We start from the raw sequence: 25,897 nt of genomic DNA on the forward strand, positions 1-25,897 counted from the left end.
TTTGTGGTAGACTTTAACTCTACTAGAAAATTTATCATTCAGAGCTTATTTAAGGTGAATTGTATCTTTTTTTTAAGATGATTCACGGCTTCTGAATAGTCATACAAATAAGGCTGAGATTTCAAAATTACGATTACACGTTTGAACATTTATGTATCCATTATTGGTAGACCAAAATACTCAAAATATAAGTCATAGAAACCTTAAAACGTATGTATGAGAATTTATTAGTTGCTTAATTCGAAAAAAAAATCAAACAGCTTTATTTTGAATCATTTTTATTAAGTTAATTGATTAAGTTCAAAAAATGGCAAAAGGTTTGTTTTTCGGTTTTGTAAATACATTTTGGTAACGCTGCATGTATTCAGCAGCGGGTCGTCTCTTGGCTCTCTTTAGTTTCCAAGCGCCGTACTTTGACTGGCGATGCCACTGCCCGTGGTGGGGCGTTGCTTCGTCCGTCTAAGCCACAGCCGGCTTAAGCCCGATCTTGAGACAAAGGCCTCCAAAGGCTTCAGTCGCTGTGAGTATCGAATCATGGCTTCCATGATCTAGGACTCTCAGCGTCCGATAAACTCAAGGCTTCTTTATATCAGACCTTGGTTAATAGAGAGATCCGTCCGACGACCAGTGGTCGTACGCACGAATTCTTATTTATACAAAGTGAGTTGTAAAACTTCAATAGCGCGATTCAGCTCCTAATTTTTAATACGTTATTTCACAAATATTAACGCTTCTTTTCAAGATATTTTTGTACAAATATATTAAATGTAAACTACTCTTTTAATTTTGGTTAAGAAATTCAATAAATTTTGTATATAAACAGAAATATTAAAGCAAAAATAGTTTGCAGAATGTGCATCGTAATAACCAATAGGAAAGCAAAACGTCAGAAGTGTGTTAATGCTAAAAACACGTAACACCGACATCCGCAACCAGTTTACGTCATTGTGTTGTTCGAAATTGGACGTTGCAATTACTACAATAGAGCTCATAATTGATCAAAGTCGATTAAACTTCGTCTTGTGCTCGTATCGCCAAACATGACTCAAACCTATTACGAATATTGTATGTGATAAGCACGTCATGTTAATTAAATTTGAGTTTTGTTTATCTGTATTTAAAGCCTAATTTTATTTGCAGCAATTTGACGCTGTCATTATAATTTTATTAAAAAAAAGATATATGTACCAAATCAAAGTAATTATTCAAGACGACAAAGGTTTTTCTTACTGGCATTTATTTTCTTGTAATTAATAGGTACTTTCACTTGAGGCGTTGAACCGTTTGTTGATACAAAATTCCTCGATACTACTCAATAGGTGACAGCGATAGCAAATACTCCTCTGTAATCTGCTGTATTACATACTTTAATTCATAAATAAATAATAATTGTAATAAATTTCTGTACATTTTAAATATTAAAAGTTATCAAATCATGTATTAAAATGATTATTGTGAATGACGCGGAATCTGGGGGCACGGAAGTGCCCCCGCAAGTCGAGCAAAAAAAAAGCGGCACGGCCGTAACATCCTTTTCTCGAAGCAATTCGGGCTATTTTTGACACCCCTATAATTTCGTAGTGGATAAAACAAGAAGCCTGGATTTTCAGCAACTAATCAGTCATTGTATAAACACGGTATATTTAAAATTTCAGTCAATTTAAACCAGTAGTTTAAGAATGACAACTTGTTGAAATTTTGAATTTTGTCACTCACTGATTCACTGACTCACTGACTCACCGATCATCAAAAGTCTAAGGTACTTCTAGCAGACTTAGAAGCTTAAAATTTAGAATACAAATAGGGTTTAGTGTCTTAATCATGGGAAAAATTCAATATTTTCTAATTTCGGTCATTTATATATTTATTTTATTTTCTACAGAAATAATAATTTAATACACTAACTGCAACAATAACTTTGTAATCCCATATAAATGTATAAGATTACAAGGTTACATTTGCAGTTAATGAATTAAATTATTATTTCTGTAGAAAATAAAATAAATAGGTGTAAATATGTATCTACTATATGAGACATAACGGGAGGGGGTATAGGGTGGGTAAGGGTGTGTAGCCCATGAAACTGAACAACATTCCCATAGGAAAATATGTTGAATTATGAAAAAAATACGGCTTTCCATACAAATTGGACTTATGTTTGCTCTATTCGCTCTACAAAAAGAAGTGAGATGCCATCAAAAACATTCTGTAAAAACCTCAAGTCTCGCCGTAAAAAGTTGTGAGATCTATATAATACCAAGTCGATTAATCTATTTAGTCTCTACTTAAAGGACCTTCTGTCTTAAGTTATTACGTATGTTATTATCATGCAAATTTAAAAAAAAATACCTTTAAAACAGATAGATCGACTTGGTCATCGCAAGAAAACACAAATTCGCCATTAACATTTCAGGAGCATTAACTTCTCGTCGTGCTGTGTAGTGTGATACATACTAATAATCAAATCATGCGATGGCCAGGTCGGTCTATTTGTTTTAGAGGTATTTTTTTTTAAATTGGCATGATAATAACATACGTAATAACTTAAGACAGAAGGTCCTTTAAGTAGAGACTAAATAGATTAATCGACTTGGTATTATATAGATCTCACAACTTTTTACGGCGAGACTTGAGGTTTTTACAGAATGTTTTTGATGGCATAAATGATTGACATGTGCCAAAATGATTCATAAGTAAATTGTTAAGATATATCCTACTAATATTATAAATGCGAAAGTTTGTGAGAATGTACGTATGTATGAATGTATGCATGTATGCATGTATATATGTATGGATGTATGTTACTCTTTCACTTTTTATTCCGGAGTTGCCGAGTTTGACGCGGATGACGTCGCGGGCGGCCTCTAGTCATTTTATAAATCGCATATTCTATTTATAAAGGGCTTGAAAATATCCAAAGCTAGAAATTTTCAACATAATTTCTCAGCCTCGAATAAATATTTTTAGGCGTCACATAAATATAACAAAACCCGACCTATTATAACAAGATCCAATGTAACACAAGACACTAGACATACACGAGAAGAAATTCCAGAAAGATAGAACATATCCATTGCCACGGGCATAAATCCTACTAGGCACGTGCAAACCGTCGAGATGTTATCCCTGCCTTTTATCTTTAGCGTCATTTCACGTGTGTCATAAACTTAAGAAGGAAAACTTGGAAACACGAAGCTTGCACTGTTTTTGTTCCTATTTTGTTCTACCGGGAATTTTAGGTTGTCAGCAATTCTATTATTGATTCCGACTGGTACTAGTTTAAGAAAGTTGTTTCTGAGCTGTACCTTGTGTTTATTTTTGCTTGGTTCGAGTTTTTCTAAGTTTTGTTAAGCATAAGACTTCTTGCGGAATGAGGTCTTGTGTGTTATTGTGCAACGCCGTTTCAGTATGTGTTGGCTTGGTACAGTCTTAATAATGAACTAATATTCTGAGCATTCCTTGTTACGTTAAATCATGGAATCGTGATATTTTTTCTTACAACTCACTCTCATTCATAATTAAATTATTAGCATCCGATATAGCTTTTCATTTCATATAAAAAGTAAAATTATAGTTGTATTTTTTTAAAGAGACGCATTTAGCGTATCTTTAGTGCTTTTAGACAGAATTATAATATTATTTCTATCATCAATAATGTTTTACTCACTGTCTTATTCCCTAAATTCTTGACCCGGCAGTTCAGGTATGCTGTTTTGCCGAGCAACGCAGTCACGTTTTTGGAAGCCACCAGATCGAAGTAAGGTCCGGTCCTAGGTGTCGGCCTTGGTCCATCCATAGCTGCACCGGACCGGATCGCATTGTCCACGGACCCGGCCGGCGAGGCGGTTGCTGACGCGTTGGTTGGTGATCCCTTGCCCAGCTCGCGTTGGGCTGATGACACTGTAAAAGATAAAGAAGTATTACTATCAAGTGATAAGAAAGTCTAATGTCCCAGAATATCAGTACTCTGTACCTTCTAGATAAAACCTAATTCAGTTATGTTGTTTAGCCGTAAAAGCGAAATGGACTGAGTTACTTGCACTTCAATTTTTGTGGATGATACGGAAAGTGGTTATAAAATATTCCTGAATATGCTAAACCCAGTTCAGAATAAAAATTTGGACGTAGCAGGGTGGCTAACTGCCAAAACAATTTGCCATACAGATTCCGCATACGTGATGTTAAAAACAAAGCTTCAGCAAAATGTTACATCACTTAACCGTTACACCCTCAAACAATAAATTCCAACGAAATTTTTAACTCCAGTTAACTCGGACTCCCTTTCCCCTTTAACCCTTGCAAATATAGTGCGCCAAAGTACTGGAATAGATTAACGCCGACAACTTTATTATCCGTGTCTGTTCTAGTGGAAACTTCGTAAAACCGATCACGTGTGTAAGCATCACTTCAGCGCGTGACGTCACGATGGGCATTCAACACGAGTCCAGCTTCCACTGGAAGTGTTATAAAAGGTTTTTTTTTTATTTACACTTCGTATCGAGAGCGATCATGTTGCTTTTGAATAAGTATTTTAAAACTATACGTGCATTTTGGTCGTGAAGAGTTAAATAGGTAAGGTATTTTTGTACTTTAGTGATAAAATTAGAAAAGAAATCTTGTTAAAAATATTCAGACTCTTACTAGTAAATTCCAAATTAGGTACGTTTATATTTAGTTATTGACCAATAAGCGATGTATAAAAAATTATACATGTGGCGGTTCAAGCCGAAAAATTTGTTACTAAAAAAAGTTACAAAGCAAGCTATAAATTTGAATATTCATTTCCCACAATTGTCTGCTAAAAATACAGGTACATAATACATAAGTTACCTTGATACGTGTATTGTATCAAACAAAGGACAGAATAGCGACTCCAACATTTTACTACTGGCACGTAATATTTGTTTTGCAACCTCGCTACAAAATGCTTTCAGAGAGGCAAGAAACACGGGCTCTCTAATGTTATTTTAATGTGTAAGCACTGTTTTAGGTACACTTGAGAAATTATTTTAGTAAGAATGCATAAACGTCAGGTATTCTTCAAAGTAATTAAAGAGCAACTTGAGGAAGACGGCGGTATAGTTTTGTTATGCTAAGTACTTGCTTATTACGTTGCAGCAAAATTGTTTTATGATGAAACAGGTTCCTGGCTGCTTCGTCTTAGATTTGGATTTTAATGTCAAGCTGTCAGAATAACATATTTGTAGCGCAGTGGAGAAAACAAAGGTTAGTAAAGGTACACAAAATTTGATAGAGTAGTGCTTTAATATTGAAATTAAAGAGCATAAAGTCTTCTGAAGGGATACAATTAAAATGGGTGAAGATGTAATGATTTTTGTGGATAGACTGTTAACAATGTTAGAGACTGAAACCTCGAGGGTGCAAAGTTAAAAGCCTGTGCCTGTCTGCCCTTGAATGACACAATCTGAATGAAAAGCACTGTTAGCTCTGGCTGTAATAATTTTATCATTTAAAATAACACCTTTTCCCGGCGGAGTTCCTTCATATCTCGTTTTATCTTTAATTTTCACTTTCATTTAAATATTTGTTAGAGTACCTATTAGTTTAGCTAATTTTTCAAATTTTCGGCTTTATGAGGATACTTACATTTTGTATTTTCATAGTTAGGTTGACTAAATCAAATTTGAATTTAAATGACACAATTACACTAAAACCACCTTAATTAGATGTCGATGAAGCCGTTTTATTTATCTTAGTTTTTACTTATTCTATAACGTTAAAAGGCAAATTAAAAGTAGGTCTTATAATTCCATTTAAAATAACACGAAAGTACAAAAAAGGCTATATTTTCATCTTTGAATTTAAAATTTTATTATCAGACATTTTTTTGCGGGGATCAGTCTTAATTAAAATAATTTTCTTTTCATTAACTAAACAGAGCCCATAACCCGTATTTTTGTTAAAGACTCGCTTGCCCTTTACAACTTCTAGGAATCCCTTTAAACTCTCTAGTAACCCAAATATTTATATTCAAGAAAAATCAACACAAAGATTTTATTAATGAATAAAATATAAAAAGAGATACACAAAAAGAAAACGATACCTTTCCCATATTATTTAGTATACTAAAGTTCTAACAATAACGCGTCAAAATTTCCACAAGCAAACATTACTTGGACAAATAAATTCACCATGTTAGAAGTTCCCCGATTGTTCCCATTTTCCGTAGGCCCGATGCTAATAACATACATGATAATAAACTAGAAGGCCCCGCTATTGTTTTTACTGGCGGTATTGAATATCACAAAATGGCCGAATATAAGGGTTCGGATGGAACAAAACACGAACACCGAACAAGGAAGGGTTCTCTTGTAATTTTATAGCAGAAACCCTAACATATTTTTACAAAAGTCGAGGGGAGATGTCAAAACTTTGTGTCGATGAATATTTTCTTTTTCTGGTTAAGTGTTATGGCTCGTGTCCACTTTTGTGAGATGGAATGTGAACTTATCTTAGTTTGCACTTGACATCATCGAGGTCACTAAAATAAAAAGAAATGTGACTCGTGGAACTCTGTTTTCGTTTCTTATCTTTAAGACCTCCGCCCTTACTACTTATAAACGGTATAGAAATAACAGATTAAACTATTTCGGAGGATTACTTGGATTCTTTTCTTCGTCAATAGGCTTACAATTTGTGAAAGAGAAATCAATCTAAAGTCCTATTCAATTTGAAAAGTTTGTTTATTTGATGTCTGGTAATTTATCAGACTGAATTCAAGTCTAAGGGGTAATTCTAATTCGAGTGTAGGAGCAAATATACTGAGTATTATTACGAAATGGTTGAATGGAGACTATCGTGTGGAGAGGAGGGCTCATTTCAACAAGTTTTATCTTAGGGAGCTAAATCGGTGAACTGCTTCAGTATGAGTGGCCTACGCTATGTCTGGTGAGGTACATCTGATACTTAGATATAAATACGAAGTGGTTTTATAAGCATATGCTTAAACTTAAGTAATACGCATTGCAGATGCCGCAACGGAATGGTTTCTAGCTGTCTAGTTTCTGCAGTGTTTGAAATTATGTCGTGGCTGAGGTTTGCTTAAAATAAAAAAGGTTTTTTTTTTCGTAGAAACTACAACTTTTACGGTGCGCCAGAAGTATAAAATGTTTTATAGTATATTAAATAATAAGTACTATTTGTTGTTGTTCATTTATTGCTTTTGATACCAACTCAAAGGGTGTTGATATTTCCAATTATGTATGTATATTTACATGCTCTCGATAAAGTAACGAAAAATAAATAAATAATTAAATCGGTGAGATGAATTCTGCTCGTAAAAAGGCTACATATGTAAATGTAATATGAAAACGAATGCAAATAGTTTACGAATATATCAATAAATACATAATAATGGTTAAAATCTTAAAAAAAGTGTTTTTAATATATTATTTGGTAGAAGGAGTAAGGTTTATGCGTCGCCTTTTATATTAAACGTTGAAAATCAACATTTGTTAATATCTCATAAGTTTTAATAGCCGATAATCCAAATACCCAAGAAATAAAACAAGCCGATGGATAGCAGCAATAAAACCGACCATTACTGAAGTAAACAATATTAGAGAAAGAGTCGTGGCCATAAATCTTGACAGAAATGCCCAGACAGCGATAGCCGGCCAAATTGTGGCGAAAGAAAGCACAATATACGTAATACATAAGTTAGATTACGTTGTGTCTTGTCGTCCGAAGATTTTCTTTAGATAGTAAAATAGTATTCGTATTTGTTAGGACAAAATGTTTTTCTGGGTTTTGGTGAATGATTCAGAGGGTAAGGTGTTCATTTCATCGATTTAGAAGCATCTGTTATATATGAGTAAAACGTGATGAAAAGAAGTGATTTGAAAGAATGGAAAAAGTAGACAGCATACGAGTATTTTAGAGGCAGAAGGCATAATAGGCAAGAGCCGCAATACCTAAGCACTAGCAAAAAGGCCTACCATAAGCCTGAACCTAAATATTTTAGTGCAATTTTAATAAAGTAAACAGACACATATTTACACGAATTATATAGGAGATTGTAGCAAAAAAAAAATACATTTTACGCGACACACAGAATAATTTTATGGACAGACGTTTGAATAGAACCCTAAAACTAGTTTCCCCGATAATATTTTTTCATTTATTCGGAACGAACCTGACAGATGCTTGTCATAAAGTTGGTGTAAAAGGAAAGTTTTCTCGTTATTATTTATTTTCATCCGTTTTTATTCAAGGCTAAGTAAAACTACTAATCAAAATATTCTGAATAAACAGCTCACGTTTTCATTACCTGAACAATTTTTTGTTGCTTTATTTGTAACAGTTTCTTAAAATCCTGGACATTCACCATCATTTGAAACAATATTCTTTTGATATTTCATTTTATTACAATTTAATTTATTCATCTACTTAGTTTTTACGTACTAACAATAATTTTTAAGTTATAAGTCATAGTTTAAAATCAATTACAAATTTTCCCTCAATCATTTAACGAAAGAAACAAACGAACGCTTAATATTTCATCCCAAATTTTTCATTCATACATTGTATCTGTACATCAAGAAAGAACATTAATTTCTGTATTCCATTTTGGTTGCGCAACTCATCTTTTGCGGGGTACTTTTAACCCCAATTTGAAAAGACGGCATTCAACCAAAGATTTATGACGTTAAACGTTTCCAACGAGGTTTAATTATGTGAAAATTTTGCTCTAATTAATCATGAACGAAGAATTTTGTGTGAAGTGTCGATTGTATCTATGCGACGGTACGTGGCTAATATTACACTGTTTTATTGGGTAAATAATAATTGCTTTTTATTAATTTTTAGTGTAAGAAAGAAATACAATGGTCTGTTAGCAATAGCGCGTTTCTCGACTCACCATATTATCAGGTATCAAGAGCTTAGTATTTACTATGTACTGCAAAAATAGTTCCTAAGGAGACCGCTAGAGTCCCTGATCAGATAATGGCTAACTATTTTTCACTAGCAATAGAGAAATGCCTGCCTATACACATGATAAGTAAGGTGTAGTATCTTTCATGATTTAGATTACAACAATTTATTTAAACCTTTATGAACTCTGGTGAACCAACTTTAGAAATAAAATATATTTAGCGATAGTTATAATACTTCTGATTTGTATTTCGACATATTATTCTAAAAACCTCCGAAGTACCTCAGGAGTCAATAAAAACGCTATTCAATTTACCAATAACCGTCGCTATTAGTAGCATTGTTACTACGGCCCCATGAAAATAGCTTTAAACTTCCATCAAATACGTACGAAAGTTGCCAACAATCGAGATTCATTTAAGCAGAACGATATAATTGGGTGTTTCCCATTCATTGTGCTTACGTCTTTTCAGCACATTGAAACCAAACAATGGAGTGTCGCCTCATTTTGGAAATGGTGTTGTCGGTAATTAATTGGTATCGTGCGTTAGAAGGCTATATCGGTTTACGTGTGAGAGTTCAAAATGTTGCAATTTGCTGCGTCATTTGATTAGTGTGTGACGTAATAGTGTGACCTTGTGAGGCAGACTAGAGGTTTGTTGAAGATTTTTAGAATATTGTCTTAATATATTCTTTTTTTATGGGTACATAGAGCTGAAAATAAGTGTTTTGTTTGCATTTTTAACAATAGCATACATGTAGCATTTATAAAGTTGAAAATGTAGTATGTGTAGAGATAAAATTATGTCATTATGAAGTCTGCTTGAAGTTTTTACTTTCGATATTAATGTTTCTCAATAGTCAATGGTATGTGAAGTATTTAAAAATTACGCATTAGTTAATAAAAACACAATTATATTTTTCGTCGCAGACAGATATAACAAAACTAAAAAAACATTTAAAAATATGATTACAAAAAATCAAATTTTATCTCAATGTTAGAATTAAAAATACCACAATGCTCAGCTTATTAAAGCTTTTTAATTTACTAAAAAAATATAACGATTTCGCTTAACAAAATGAACCTTTAATCCCTTGTAAACATCAGTAAACCTAAAAAGGGAGCTTTGTTTTAAAATTCAAGGCACTGTTTCAAAAGATAGGTACCCAAGTGAATAATGAACATTACATCTTGCCTAAGGGTCCATATTAAAGAACCTTTGACCTCGCCTCCAATGTTCACTGTTTTAGCTTATTTTACATTGTTTTTATATTAATTCGAATCTTTATTTGTTATTATTTGTCTTTTCTTTTCTTTGAATTGTTTTATTTTATTCGATGTGGTCTGTCTGTTTTAATAAAATATAGACTATTGTTTTACGTAAAAGATAAAATAAAAACTGTTAATTGGTCCACCGATTAAAAGCTACATTTTTAATACTTATGTATTAAATAAACATATTACTGGATATTCACAATGCTTTCATTGATTTCATAAAATACGCCAAAAAATATCAATTTTAAAAGTAATTTTAAACTTTTTTTTGAACAGTAAAAACTTACTGTTACTAGTAAAGATTTTAAAACCTCTATAAACTTCAATGCAAAGATATAATAAGTTAAAATAATATAAGTTACCTGTATAATTCATTTGCCTAACATTCAAAATTACGTTTACCAATAAATAATCTGATCTACTACATTAAAACTAAGCCCATAAACAATTTAGTTCAATTATTTCCGATATTAATCAGCTCCCAATGAACTGGTACGGTACGAAAATTAATTCGTAATTTGCCGGATGCTTGAACACTGTTCGTACTACCTTCGGGTGTATGATTTTAAAACCTATTAATTATGAACAACATGGATATTGAGAACGAAGCATTTTCCAATAACGGTTGACCTAAAATTTAAAGTGTTTTCGTGGAATATATTTATAGAAGATTATATTATAGACTATTTTGATGACTTTTTGATTAAAGTATTTGTTATTCTGTTCTTGAATATTTTTTTTTTATTATGAGAAGTAACGTTTATTTTAACAATAAGTAGGTATTTCTGAAAATGTTATATAATAGTTTAATTTTTCAGGCGCAAAGTGATATATTTACTTTGATAATTACCTATATACTAGCGGACCCGACAGACGTTGTCCTGTCTACACGTCTTTAATTTGAAAATTTTAAACATTTTTTAATAATCTAAACCATTCTCAGATCCCCTTGAACACACACAAAAAAAATCATCAATATCGGTACAGTCGTTTTAGAGAAGTTCAGTGACATACACACTTACAGAAGAATAATATATAAAGATTATCACCGACTTAAAAAAGGAAGTGGTGCTTGGAATGTTTGAATGATTGTTATTTTTGAATGTATGCAGTTTACTGACTACCTACTCCTCTATCTGTAAACAGATTTCCTACATTATTTCTAATCGTGGATTTTATTGAGCGTATATCCAACTGACTTAGTAAATAACATTATTTACAAATCAATAAACTCTATTTAATACTCATCATCGGCCTAGCTTTTCTTCCAACTAAGCCTGAGTCCTCCAGTCTCACCGAATGAGGTTGAATATAGGTAGGTAGGTACTTTACACAGAGCGATTGCCTATCTGACTAAGAGATGGGTTATAACACAATAGCCCTCGACGATACTTTCTAATACTATTTTATCAAAAACCCATAACATAAAAAAAGTATTTCAAATTAGAGGCATACAAAATTTTCGTTTCAAAAAGGTTTTTAAACGTCTAATCAAATAACAATTTTGACCATAATTTATTTAAAGCACGCTCAAAAAACTTTCCCCATAGATAACACAAAATGCGAACAAAATAAAAATAAATTACATGCCACCTGTTTGGATAAGCCTTAATCTAACTTGTTCGACTTAATATAAACTTTCCCTGTTTCCTATACGCATGAACATATTTTGGAGAAACCATGAATAATAATTTTATAGTAAGCCCATGAGATGAGTTCTTTAGTATCCTTTTAGTGTGCAGTTTTGTAGTTAGAGATTTCAGCAACGTTTTACCGGGGTACTTTAAGACCAAAGTTTTGTTAGTGATTTAATATTTATCTGCCTACTGCATAAGAGTAGGCAGATCCTAAATAATCAAAAACTCATAAATAAGCATAAAAACGCATAGTAGTAGGAAATTGCCCCTTTGATCGGCGCCTTTAGCATATTCTGTAAGAACTATTTTTAAGTAACTTTGAGTATCAGAAACTGTTTACTTAACCGCGCAATTTTTGAGTAATCGCGCTCATGAAAACCCTGTACTTATTTGTTTTTGCTTAGGTACTGTTTTACGTATGATACATAACATTCATTTAAAAGCATAAAGCCTAAAACGCTCAAAAGTTAGAAACCAACATGTTAAGACTTCTTACTTCAATAATAAATGACTACAGCTAAACTAGTATTAACGCGAACACTACCTGAACAAAACTAGGTCACAATCCGCTTATAATTGTGGGTCACACCAAAATTGTACGTACCATTAAATAGAATCGGTTTAAAATAACTAGAATGTAATCTACATGTATATAGGGATTATTGAGGACGATGGGGATTAAAACGTTCGACAGGGGAAGTAGGGAAGGCAGTATGCGATAACCAATTAGTTAGTGGCGTTCTACCCTTCGAACTTGTGTTAATACGTGGGTGTTACGATCGATTTGCAAAAAATACTGTATAGCAATTTTCCACAATCGGCACAGTGAATTTTAAACTGTCGATGCTAAACGACTATCGTACCATTGTTTAAAGTTATTCACTCGAAAATTAGGTTTTTTTATCAGCTTTTTGTACATTGTACATCTTTTCTTAGAAGCTGTGATAGTCGATAGAGGTAGGATACGGGTATTCTGTTTCTGCTTAGAAATTAGAGAAACACAGTCATAATAGTTTAAGGCAACTGATTTGGCTTTAGTGGGAGAACTATATATTAGAGTTTACAGACTTATAATCAAACTAGCTGACCCGCGCAACTTCGCTTGCGTCACATAAGAGAGAACGGGTCAAGATTTTCCCCGTTTTTGTAACATTTTTTACTGGTACTCTGCTCCTATTGATCGTAGCGTGATGATATATAGCCTATAACCTTTCTCGATATATGGGCTATCTAACACTGAAAGAATTTTTCAAATCGGACCAGTAGTTCCTGAGATTAGCGCGTTCAAACAAACAAACTCTTCAGCTTTATAATATTAGTATAGATGGAAACCACACTCACACATTTTAGAAAACGACAGTTAAAAACTAGCGAACTGGATATATAATTAAGATAATAAAAATATCATGAAATGCGTCAAGATCAATAAAGATAAAATACAACAATAAAGTATGAAGAACGACGTATGTATTTGTTTGTGAGTTAATTTTGTTCAAACAACATTGCGTAAAAAAATATTGCCACGCTATCCGTTACGGGTTTAATTCTACATTGAACTGACTATCTCAATCGAAATTCAGTAATGAATCCGTTTTGTACCCGTGGGTAGATAATATGCAAAAACAGCGTTAATCCCTCTGTAAATCTCTGTACAACTTTGCTGTTTATAGAGCAAAGAGATTACGCTTTAATTAATAATCAAATTAAAAGCTTTATGCCGATCGTTTACACTGAATATATTGTATGTACCTAGCCTTAAATAAATAACGTATTTCGGATAAGAGAATCTTTGTAACGTGTAATTAATAATATCGATCGGATCTGTGTGGGTGGTATTGTTTACAATTACTGATCAAGAGATTGTTGGTTTGATTCCCGAATCGGTAGAAATTTAAGTTAATTTTAGTTTGAAATATTCTGATAGATGAGTGCTGCTATGAAGCAAAAATAATATGTTTATAATTTTTCAGATGCATTTTTGCAGGATGGATTTATCGTTATTTATATTTTTTAGTTTAAATATAACAGGGGAAAAGGGGCGGCATTTGCCCAGCGATGGAAATAATGTCTAAATCTAAATAAAAATATAATTTCTTGATATAAAACGTGAAGTAATCCTTTAACCATTTCACTTTAATTCTAATTAAAAAAACGACAAAATTATAAGTCACCGCTAAACAGGCTTAGGGAAAAATATGCCTTAACGCTACAAAATAAACAGCTATTAAAAAATCGTTTGTTTTTCAAATAATTTCAAATAATGTAAAGCATTTTAATAGAAACGTCGACAGAATGCTACTTTAGTAATTATACCACAAATAACTGGTAGTACAAAAGTTTTGTTTGTCGCATAATTTTAGCTTCTGGCTTAATTTATTGCACGCAGCGGTACATGCAATAATAATTATAATTGAAGCGGAATAATTATTTCAATTATGATAGGTAAGTAAAGTATTTTGCTCCTTAATCATCAGTAATTATCTATAGATTTGTATTTGAATAACTAATTAGTAATTAATTTTAATACACAGTGTCTTATTTTTTTTCTTGTTTTCATATAGCACAACTCACGGTTTTTGCAAAGTACAGAAAAACCGGAATATGTCAAAAATCTGTTTGTATTCGTAAATTAAACTGTATTCAATGAATGCTAAGAATTAGGTCATCTTTCCTAATGTAGGTCACAGCAAAATGTATTAAAAATTTTATCTTTGCACCGAAAAACTTTTACTATAAAGTCATAATCCTAAAAACTTTACACTACGTTTTGTTGAATAAGAAAAATATTTTTCCAAACACAAATCAATACACATTTTAAATAAAAAAGACTTTTACTCAATATAAAATCTACTATATCTTTTACCTCAGTAACAAAAGCCAAAAAAAGCCTAACGAGTCTCTACGACGCCCGAAAATCGCAAAAACAATTGATAAAAAATCCCTTCTAAAAAAATCTCCGTAATACAACGGTCTGAGTATAAACCCTCTTTATCGTCACCAATTACTGATTAAGGTTATACACCTGCATCCTTTGGGTGCGTGCGCCTCCATTATTAAGAGAAACTAAGTAGGTTGAGTGGCGCAATGCTGAACCATTCTCTACAATTTGGTTAATCGCCTCGCACGAAGGGTGGGGGCTGCGTGACTTCGAGCTAAGGAAGGTAGAGAGCTTACAAACAGCGGGAGCGAGTTTATTTTATAACATTGAAGGATAATTATTGTAGTTTAAAGTCGTGTTGCGTCGTTTTAGAGAACGAGTATGTATGGTATTTTTAGATAATGAACAGGACTTTGAAGAAATTATCTATATAAATCGTTGGGTGACGTATTTTTGGTTGAATTTTACTGTGTAAAAATCAATTGATTAATGGTTAACACGCGATTGTGTACCTACATTTTTTGCTCGACTATACTTGAACCGATTTAAATGATGAACGTAAATATCATCATTCAAAATAAGATAAAAGATTCTATGTGAGGTACACAAGTGAATTATGAAAATATCATAATAATTCTTTCAATATTTATTAATATTTTGTAGTAGCAGCTAACTTGACTAAATTGATTGCTAATCTGCTACGTTATCGTAGCCCTCGTAGCAGGTATCTACGCCGTAGCCAGAATCTAATAATTTCCAATCAAGCACTTACCCAGTTTGCGATAGTTGTTACAAAACTCGAGGCGATTTCATCATATCTATCCTAAGTTGGTAGAAGTTTGACCAGCTCCAAGTTTCACGGTACAATAATACTGTTATTACTCAATGAGTAAGGCTTTGAATTGGCTATCGATAGGCTATGTACGAACCTATATGTATAGCATATACTCACATATCCAGCTTATTTAGTTTCCATGATGTTTGTTTATCTTCAAGTCAGAAAAAAGTAGTCATTTTCCTTTTTCCACTGACGGTGCGGAGGAAAACAGTGTGAGGAAACCTTTCATACAAGAGCAGTTCATAAGAAGATGCATAGTTTCAACCTTCGATTGATAAGCATGATGAACTTAAGACCTAATATTATTGTGATATACTGAAATGTTGAAATAAGGATGAAAATCTAAATGTGTTTTTTATACACATTTGCGATCATAAATGTACAACTAATTTCATTATTGAAATAAACCCAGTACAGATTAATGTTAGCATGAACATTTGCGTAGTCCAGTAAAATAATAACACGGTTATCTATGTCATTGATATGTAACGCGATTCAATAACATTATACAAATTGATGTACATATTTGAATCGAAGTACAATTTACGTTGATAATTGCAACAAAATGTCAACAAATTTGCATTTGAATTTAATATTACGATTCATTTATAAGCGCTAATAGTTATTTGCGATGATTAGTTTATTGATGTTGAGGTTAAACAAGTTTGGGCGGGGTCACAAAAGTGAGTGGGCGCTTCAGATGTGCCTACAATGTTCTATTAATGCTTAAGGTAGTTAGTAGTACTAATGCAGTTACGAAAATGAATATATACCCGCTGTGTCATTTTCAATAGTACTTGTTTGTATCAAAGTATCTTTGATTATTACAATTAATTAACAACCCATACAACAATCAATCAATCAGTCTTTCTTCTAACTATGTTGGAGTTAGGTTCCAGTCTCACCGGATGCAGCTGAATACCAGTATTTTACGTGGAGCGACTGGCTATCGAACCTCCACAACCCAGCTACCTGAGTTATAACACGATACTCCTCAATAAGACTGTTTGTCAGACTTTCAAGCTTCTGACTACGGATAATGACTGTCAAGGATCAAAAATACTGTTAAAAAATTTACAGTGCAAATATAAAAATTGCTTCTGTGTATAGGTACTTCTGTTTTGTTAACGGATGGCCATGTTATTGCGCATATTATGTAGATTTATTTTTTATTTTAAACACAAGTTTTCCGTAAAACCTAATTTAGTATAATAATATGTAATGTTTGTTTGTTTGTTTGTTTGTTTGTTTTAACGCGCTAATCTCAGGAACTACTGGTCCGATTAGAAAAAATCTTTCAGTGTTAGATAGTCCATTTATCGAGGAAGGCTATAGGCTATATTTCATCACGCTACGACCAATAGGAGCGGAGTAGCATGTTACAAAAACGGGAAAAATTGTAACCCATTCTCTCTTATGTGACGCGAGCGAAGTTGCGCGCGTCAGCTAGTCATTAATGTATTTCCAAAACCTGCAATCATATCTGTTTGTTTCCCTTATTAAATAAAAATCCAAACTTTGACTAAACTGCTGACAATATTATCGTTTACTGCTTCAAAAGATTTCTTCTCCCGCTCTCGCTTCCGCTTATACAATGAGCAAGCCTCTATTGACTGTATAACATTGTGTACGAACCGGTGAGGTCGCTACTGGCTTAGGTGTAAATAATTTGTGAAGCACTTAAAAATTTGTGTTTGCAGGCACGAAAAAGCGTTTCCACGTATTTCAACGTCGTCTGCAAGATTAGGAAGTTAAAACGGTGAAGTTGCCTGAGTAACTTTACGGTTATTTATAGATTAATCCCGCTTTTTGCACTTGGTAGGTTTATTTTTATGGTACTTTTGCTACGTTGAAAAAATGCGAACAAGCGTGTTCTTTTTTAAAGATCGTGTTTGTTTTGAAGAGGACGGTGAATTAGAAATTATGAAGAAACAAAATAAGACAATGTAACCTTTTTGTATTTCTGATGTAATTCGTATATGTTGAGTGACAAATTATAGAAAAGATTTTGAAAACATGTCGGATGTTACTCATGGGCTCATGATGGGGCCGTTAGTTGGGACCGCGATTAATATAGATGATTGAAAAGTAATCCCTACAATTTTGAATACAGCAGTTTTGCCCGTAAATCTCTTGGCCGTTTTTATGGATAAGGTTTTGATAAAAAAATAATTGTAACGTCGTTTTTTTATTACAGCTTACCATTAAATAACAGTTGAAATATATTTTTATCACATCGTTTTTTATTCACAAAATAAATACTTACTGACTCAAACAAATACAGTAGGTATTTTGTTAACTGTACAAAAGTAAAACGTTTTCCGAGAACATCGAAAAACTACATTAAAGTGCCATGTTTCATATAAATGTAAAACAAACCTGCCAAAATTGAGTTTATCAAAACAGAATAATGACGAAACAATATATTTTAATATGAAGGCAATTTCGCTGGTTCCTAGAACCAAATTTTATTTACTGTTGTTCAGTTTTAAACACTCAAAGCAAACCATTTTTGGAATTATCAGTAATGTGTTGTAATCCCAATTAAATTCGGTAGTCAATATTACATTTCAGTGCATATTCAAATGGATTTTATTTAAAAAAAATATTTACATTTAAATTATATACTCTTTATTTGGTTCCTCGAAATTAATTTCGAATGACACTTCATACTACAAGTTACTAGCAACCAAAGCCAAGCAGATAAAAAAGTAACGAAACCAAACGTATGAAAAAAGAAGTCTTTAATTTTTGTCTCTAAGAGATCATTTCTTAAACTCACTTTAAATCAAACTTACTTAAAAAATAATCTAAAATGACAAAAATCACATTACACACTAAAAGAAGATTCCCCTCAATGCAATATTGGAAAAATAATAACATAAAAAACCTGTCAAGCAATGTCAGTAAAGCCTATAAACTCGAATATGAAAATGCGCAATTACCCGTTTTCCCATGAAGGCCGATAGCTCGTTAGAACGAAAATAACTTTGAGTCTGCAAACAGCCTTGCGACCTACTTAAGCGAGGTATACACTAGCGTTCACACGTTCTCGCGCCAATCAAATCTCGCACCTTTGATTGGAACGTAAAGGTGAAAGGAAATGATCTTTGGAACTATCAGGTTCGCTGTTAGAGAGAAATCTACATCAATTGGAAGATGTGTAAATGACTTTAGTACCTATGTAAAGTTTCGTTGAGCCATTACTTAGTGATAATAATAATGAAAAATGTATGCTTTAGCATTTTGATATTTGACCCTTTTTTAGCTTGTGGCTAATGCCTTTATTTGATAATGAAGCAAGGCCTACCGCAATATCAACAATATTTCTCAGTGAAAAGTATTTCTAATACTTTATAATAACTTACAACTATATTACAATAATCATTTACCTAACCCTATCGTGTCGTCTACGTAATTATTAAACATTTAAATTTCACATTGCATATTAGTTCGAGAATACTAAACCTCCATGTTATAATTCCAAATGGTAATTGAGTTGAGAACTGAATATCAACTGCATATTTACTTTCAAATTACACAGTAATTGTCGAATACGTGAGCATTTTGAACTACTTTTTACGAACACGATGAAAATTGTATGTGGAATTCGAAACTACGATCACGGATACTTTTCTTTGTTCGTTAGAAATATACCAACAAATAAAAGTTTAAACTGCCTTTTATATAAGTATCACTACAATACTACAAACGTGATGAAAATTGAAATAATACTACCTACATATTTTTTAAAAACTCAGCACGTTTATTCCTGTAATCCCGTGTTTTTCATGAAAGTATAATATATAGTTCGAATATTGCCTTTTAAATAAGTAACCTTCGATACCTAATTTCAGCTACAGAATTCCGTTTCATGCAGCGCAATTCTCTACAGTCGGTACTGTCCAGTATAGAGTGTTTGCCAATTAAAATGTACTGTCAAAATAGTTTCCACAGAGACCGCTAGAGGAGCTGATATTTTCGTGCAAAATTTCTCGATACTTAGCCGGTTTTCGGCTATAAATCGCGGCTGTAAATCGAGTTAATGGTCACAAGTTCTATCAACTTTTGTTTAAAAAATTGCGTAAAGCGAGGAGGTGTGTTATACATTGATTTGAAATGTCATCCAAATGTCAATTATTCGATACGACAATATCAAAATTTCGTGGTCGTGTAAAGGTTGATGCAAAGTCGAATTTTACATCAATAACAAATATTAATTAATTCCAGTAATTAATTGCATTCGACCTTATTGAAGGTTAACCTTTATTTAAACATTCAATTACCATTTGCTTGATCAAATTATATAGTAAAATATAGATACATTCTTAAGAAAGTAAAGATTTGTATAGACTCTTATGTAGTAAATTTACCAATATTAGCGATTAGTATAGCAAAAATATTTCGGCTAATTAAAAATTGTATTGAAATGGAACTAATTCCTTAAAATCACCTTTTGCCATATTTTAACACTGATAGGAGGCTTATTTCATCATTATAATCTGTAAATCGATATCGCGATTAAAACATTTGATAAGTTTCGTTCAAAAATAGATTGAATCATGTCTTAGTAGGCGTTATAAAAGCTTCTTTAATCTTTATCGAAGTTCAGAAAACTACGCCCACTTGTAAAACTCAATCGGCGATAAAATTTTAACATATTAATGACTTCGAATAAATGGTTCAGAAATTATTTTTCATCTTTTTATTACATTGAATTATACTTCTGACAAAAGGTCGTTTAAAGACGTGGGTGTTTTGGAGTCTGGGTTGACGTAACAGACGTTTTTTGTAGACTAAGATCAACTTAGAATTAAAACGAAAATTCGTTTTGCGTCATACAAAAGGACTGTGTAGTTTTTGGCATTTTAGAAGAAAGGAAACTTTACGTAGTACAGTTCTAATTTATGTCTATTTATAAGTATGTTTTCGTTAGTTTAGTCTTTCCACATATTACATTGTTAAGTACAAGGTGTATTCTTAGTAATAGCAGTGTTAAATGAAAACAGCAAGTACACAATTTTCTTATAGTTATAGCGCTGTTACACAGATGGCGCTAGCTTCAACATCTAAGGTTCCACAAAACTCAATGTGTAGGTGTAATATAACTGAATAATCTTTCTAAGAACATTCATATAAATTCCGCCTTAGGAAATAAAACCGTACGTCTAAAATCCGACATTAAACTCCCGATCTTCCCACTCCAATTTGATATAATCTACGAACATTAAAGCTAACTTCAGCAAATTAGTTTTTGCTCACAAATTACACTTACATTCGCCTATTTGATAACACACTCAAACAAGTTGAGGGCGAACTCAATTATCTCTTATAATCCGACCCGAGTTACGTATAACATCTATATTGGAGCTAGTTTGAGTATTTCTGTAATTGTCCCTGTTAACTCTACTAAGGTTTTGATTTCTAGGAATTACGTTATAATAATAATATGTGGTACAAATGTTGGTGTTAGATAACGCATTTATTCTTGGAATCGTATAAGACTTCTAACGTGTAATCAGTTATGTAATATACGATACTAATGACACCTACTAAAAATGGTTTACATTAGAGTCTCGACTGCCGTATAACTTTGAAATTCATGAGAACAAATAAATATGTTAAACATTTTCAACCTTAGCTCCCAATTATTATAGCTAAAGGCTAAACTAATCTCTTTTCAATTATAAAATTTAATTTATAATCATGGATACGGTAAAAACACTGTTTAAAAATTAAGACACAAGTAGAACGCACTTAAAAAGCAGTTTATAGAAACTGTTTTCTTAAAAAAATACTCATAAACATTACATTTGTACATATTTGCAAGTCATTAGATGCGTTTAGTGCGAAATTTGAGTAAATAACGCACAAGTAAACTGTGCAAGTTTGAGCGTTTTGTTGACGCTTCTAATAGGGTGAGCTTCAAATAGGGTGCATATGAGATTGAATCTTTGAGGACTCGAAACGTTTTATATCGAATATACAAAAATTCTAGCGTCACAGTTTTCGTTACCGTACTCCTCCGAAACGGCTTGACCGATTCTCATGATATTTTGTGAGCATATTGACTAGGTGTGAGAATCGGCCAACATCTATTTTTCATACACCTTAGTGACACTATTTTTTTTATATGGCAAAGCGACGTTTGCCGGGCAGCTAGTATTTCATTTATAAACCTACTTATAATAGGAATTACATAAGTAGGTATATACATAAAATAACGTTGTTCCCATGACCTAGCCAGAGACTAAAGAATGCCACTTTCCCTTGCTTTATTCACATCATAAGTACTTGTCATACAGGACCACCGGTTACGAGTACTATGCGAATTTAAGTAACTTATATCTATTTATTTTTAGATTTTCAGTGTTACCTATTTTTTATTATAATTCTAAATTCTTCGACTTCAAATACTGATACTATTTGTTTTATAAGGTTTTTTTTCATTTGTAATGTGCATAACCACTTCATAAAAAACATAATTTAATATATCTTATAAAGAACCTACAAAACAATATTTTTTCACAGCAACCCAACATTGTGACATAAGAAAAATATTTTAAACCATCAACAAGTAACTTGTAATGATGAAGAACATGCAAAAGCATCGTTTGTTCGGTTGATAAATTGTGTGTTTGTTTATATGTCGATTGTGTCCAAGTGAGTGATTGAGATAATGGAAATGGTTTATTACTTTAAAATGTTGAGTCATTTTCACTTATTATTACTTAGGTCATACTATAAAGCTATTCTTAACGGATTGGCCAATAATTATTTAACTAACAAACCCGCGTTTGTTTATCGGCGTAGTAAGTTCGGTTTTCTATTTCAACCGCTTAGTTCTTTTTAATACATGTTATTGATTTGTTTTAATTTGATTACTATGGTTATGATTGTTTGACGGTTTAATAATATTTGGATTCTGATATAATTAACATTTGAACAATTTGTTGTCTAGTTGTTGCTTAATGTATTATGTCATCATATCGAAGTCTACTGTTTAAAACATTGCATAAATGAAAGTACGCTACTCAAATTTATATAGAAACCAAACTGGACTATTTTATTAAAAGTCCTGAAAAATCTCAAGTCGTGGCTATCCTACTTCGGCCTAGTTTCTTTGTTTATCTTCAATAAATGAACGAACCTTCTCTATATGAGTTTACTTTGAACGCTAAGGGGTTTTTATTAGAATTATAAATGCTTACTTAACCGCATTGATCGGCTAAGTAAACTGTTTGCCGGCGTAATTGCATCAATTGCTTTATAACTTTGCTGGAAAAATAAGTCATATTTTTGTAAAATACTTTCTAAGTAAAACTACAAAGTGAGTTTTAATAGAGCTAAGTAAATAGCTCTGTTTGTAGATTTAAAGCTAAACGTAACGTCTTGTTTGTTAAACTGAAATAATAAAGTAATAAGGTGGAATAAACTATTCAATTTTTAATAACTTTAATCAGAGAAATAAAAAGCCTTTTTTTCTCAATGCAATTTCATTATTTGGATAATGTTTGGCACATACGTAAACGGCTAATTATAGAAAAACTAATTCAAGTTTGTCGGGTCTATATAACTTGCTTTAGTTTAGTTATCTATATAACTTGCTTTATACGACCAAAAAGTACATAAAATACTCAATACTCTAAAGTACAATTTTTGCTATTCACAAAACCGTAAAAAATATACAGAGAACTTTTGATTCTAGCAACTATCCGCTTTTAAACAATATTGTCGAAAACCTTTCAATAAACTATGGGTATTGGATTGCATATCAAAGCTCAACTAAAAACAAATTCAAACGAAACTTATAAAGGGTTATAGTGTAGTTTATGTATGTATGTATGTATATTCCCTTCCAATCGCTTAAAGGTCCTTAACCTATTTCTCGTGGTTCGCTTTCACAAGCTGCTGATATTGTTTTTTTTTCGTAACCTGATCATTGTGGAAGTTTTTGTCATGGTATTTTGAAAGGCATGTATTTATAAACTAGTATTTATACTGCTATGTTTTTATATTTCATGCTTTTTGAGGACTCCGTGAAGCTTATTTGGGAGCTGTTGTTATAATTATGTTGTTATGATGTCTCGTAGTTTTTGCATTAAAACAGTAACGTATGTTACAATTAGTAATTTTGAAGTAGTCTAAGTATTTTTGTTAGAACTTTATGTATCCCGCTGCTGGACATAGGCTGATCAGCTATGCTTTCACGAATAGACCTGGCAATAAATATCAAGCAAACATGCTTAATAAAGGAAAATGCATTTTAATCGTGTGTGTGACATATTTTACTGACATTTCTAGTGTCCTTTATGGCAAGTAAGAGAAGTTTGTATTACAAATGGCGTTTTCCGATCTCTGCCTACTGCTTTAGGTAAAAGGCGTGACTGTATGTGCATACGTATGCATTTTGTATGTCCTAGTTAAGAACTTCTGTTCAAATGTTGTTTTAGCAAAAGTTCGCAACACCCCATTGCGGACCACTTCAAGGAAACGTTGGCATAATATCAATTCGTATTTTCATTTCTTTTAACTTTGAACACGATCACAAAGTAAAATACTTATTTATTTTACAATTGCATGTACAGCTTCTACCATTTACGTTAGTAATAAGGAAAGTTCTAGAAGTTAATAACACAGTAATTATTACACTGGCTCAGTACCGTAATAATATAATAGTCGGTAAAATCGTTGTGAAAGTACCTTGTAAAAGTTGGGACAGAGTTTCGAACAATTAAACTCAAATATACTAAAATGTAAAATATAATTTAGTAAATGGAAGTACATATTATGTCGCTATTCCCCTAGGTTAGCTTTGAATTTTTTATATAACACGATCCTACGAGGAGAGTTGTCGCAATTTTCATATAAATTTATTAGATATATTATATAATACATATTATTATTATATATTAATGTAATAATGCTATAGTGCGATTTTCGACTATCGACAACTGGCTAGCTATCGAGACATTTTGCATGAAAAAAGTGATCACCGCCTCTAGCGGGCACAATAAGAACTATTTTTGCAGAAAATTTATAATTTCGTTTTCTCGATACTAGATAGTACTGATTGTAGAGATACGCGTTACTGATAGTCAATAGTAAATGGACCATCTGTCATCTTCGATTTATCATCCTTCTGTTTTGATATAAGAAGTTTAATAGCAAAATGATTTACGCTTTTAACTGAAACATTCAGTTGTACAAAATAGGTAATTGATGGCCAATTTTTGTTCGAATGGGCTGTAGGAATTCAGAACAGTTAACCCTAAGTCGTGTTTATTACCACTTGACCAATGAGGCCGGGTAATACCGGTTAAACTCATACGTTCGACGATCGTATAATCGTGAAATTGCGTGCGCTTATTGGCTCGTATTTCAGTTCGGCCTTAATTATATTTATCGAGAACATGTTGTGGCCTCAAACGGTAGAAGTTATTTAACTAATATTGGTCAAAGCTGGGCTAGTATAAGTTTGCTTTGGTTTTCAAATTCAGTCTCGTGGGAGTTAGTCATACTATGATTAAAGGGCTTTAACATTCATGGATATACTTTATTACGGGAACATAATTTTGAGCTTAACGCTATAAGGTAATCTAAAGTAATATATAGCGCAAAAGCAACTATATATACCTATTCTATCCTTAAATACATTAAGAACATAATTATACTAGCAGACCCGCGCTTACATGTATTTTTTTTACTTTTTCTTCGCAGTTATTTTGGTTTTCCTCACCAAAACGCATCTTCCGTAACTTACAAAAAAAATTGTCAAAAATAATTTTCCGAATTTGAAAAATATTTAGTCCTTAACAAGACAATTAATTAATTAATCATCATCTTTAGTCATACATCAATGAAATACTTTTATTCATACAGGAATCACAATACTTCAATAAAATATTGAATTTCAAAGTGCTTTCAATACGTATTTGTTCGTGATTTTGTAAACAAACCATTATTTTCAAACGGAACCTTTAACCTACATTTTTATTTTTCAACCCTAAGGGGTAGACGGGCCTATGCAAGTGATACGAGAGGCCAACCCCAACACATTTGGGAAAAGTCAAGGATAATGATGATATTTGTATAATATGATATGTGCGGAAGCGATAATTTTGACCCCTTTCTGCCAAATAAACGGAGAAGAAAATCCGAGCTGTATATTCTTGTTTTTGAACTGTATTTGGAAAAACTGTCTTTCACATATAATAATTTATTATAATAACATTTTTATTTGTAGGGAAAGTGGGATTAATATAATTTGTCACGAGTTTGATGTAGGGATCAAAATTTAACAGTGTTTTTAAAGTACATGTTTCTTATGAGACTTATATACTGAGTCAAACAATCTATGCAATCAATTACAA

At 32.2% G+C, this 25,897-nt stretch overlaps 1 protein-coding gene across 3 annotated transcripts in view; it reads right to left on the minus strand.

Annotated features, from left to right (window-relative positions):
* Positions 1–25,897, minus strand: part of LOC142974292 (neurotrimin-like) — a 100,748-nt gene that overhangs the window by 13,439 nt on the left and 61,412 nt on the right. For all 3 annotated transcript variants that reach the window (XM_076116529.1, XM_076116528.1, XM_076116527.1), the window contains exon 3: positions 3,668–3,900. In XM_076116529.1, coding sequence (XP_075972644.1) covers positions 3,668–3,900 — 233 coding nt within the window. The remainder of the gene's footprint in view (positions 1–3,667; positions 3,901–25,897) is intronic.

Source organism: Anticarsia gemmatalis, chromosome 7 (assembly GCF_050436995.1).
Source record: "Anticarsia gemmatalis isolate Benzon Research Colony breed Stoneville strain chromosome 7, ilAntGemm2 primary, whole genome shotgun sequence".
Taxonomy (NCBI): Eukaryota; Metazoa; Arthropoda; class Insecta; order Lepidoptera; family Erebidae; genus Anticarsia; species Anticarsia gemmatalis.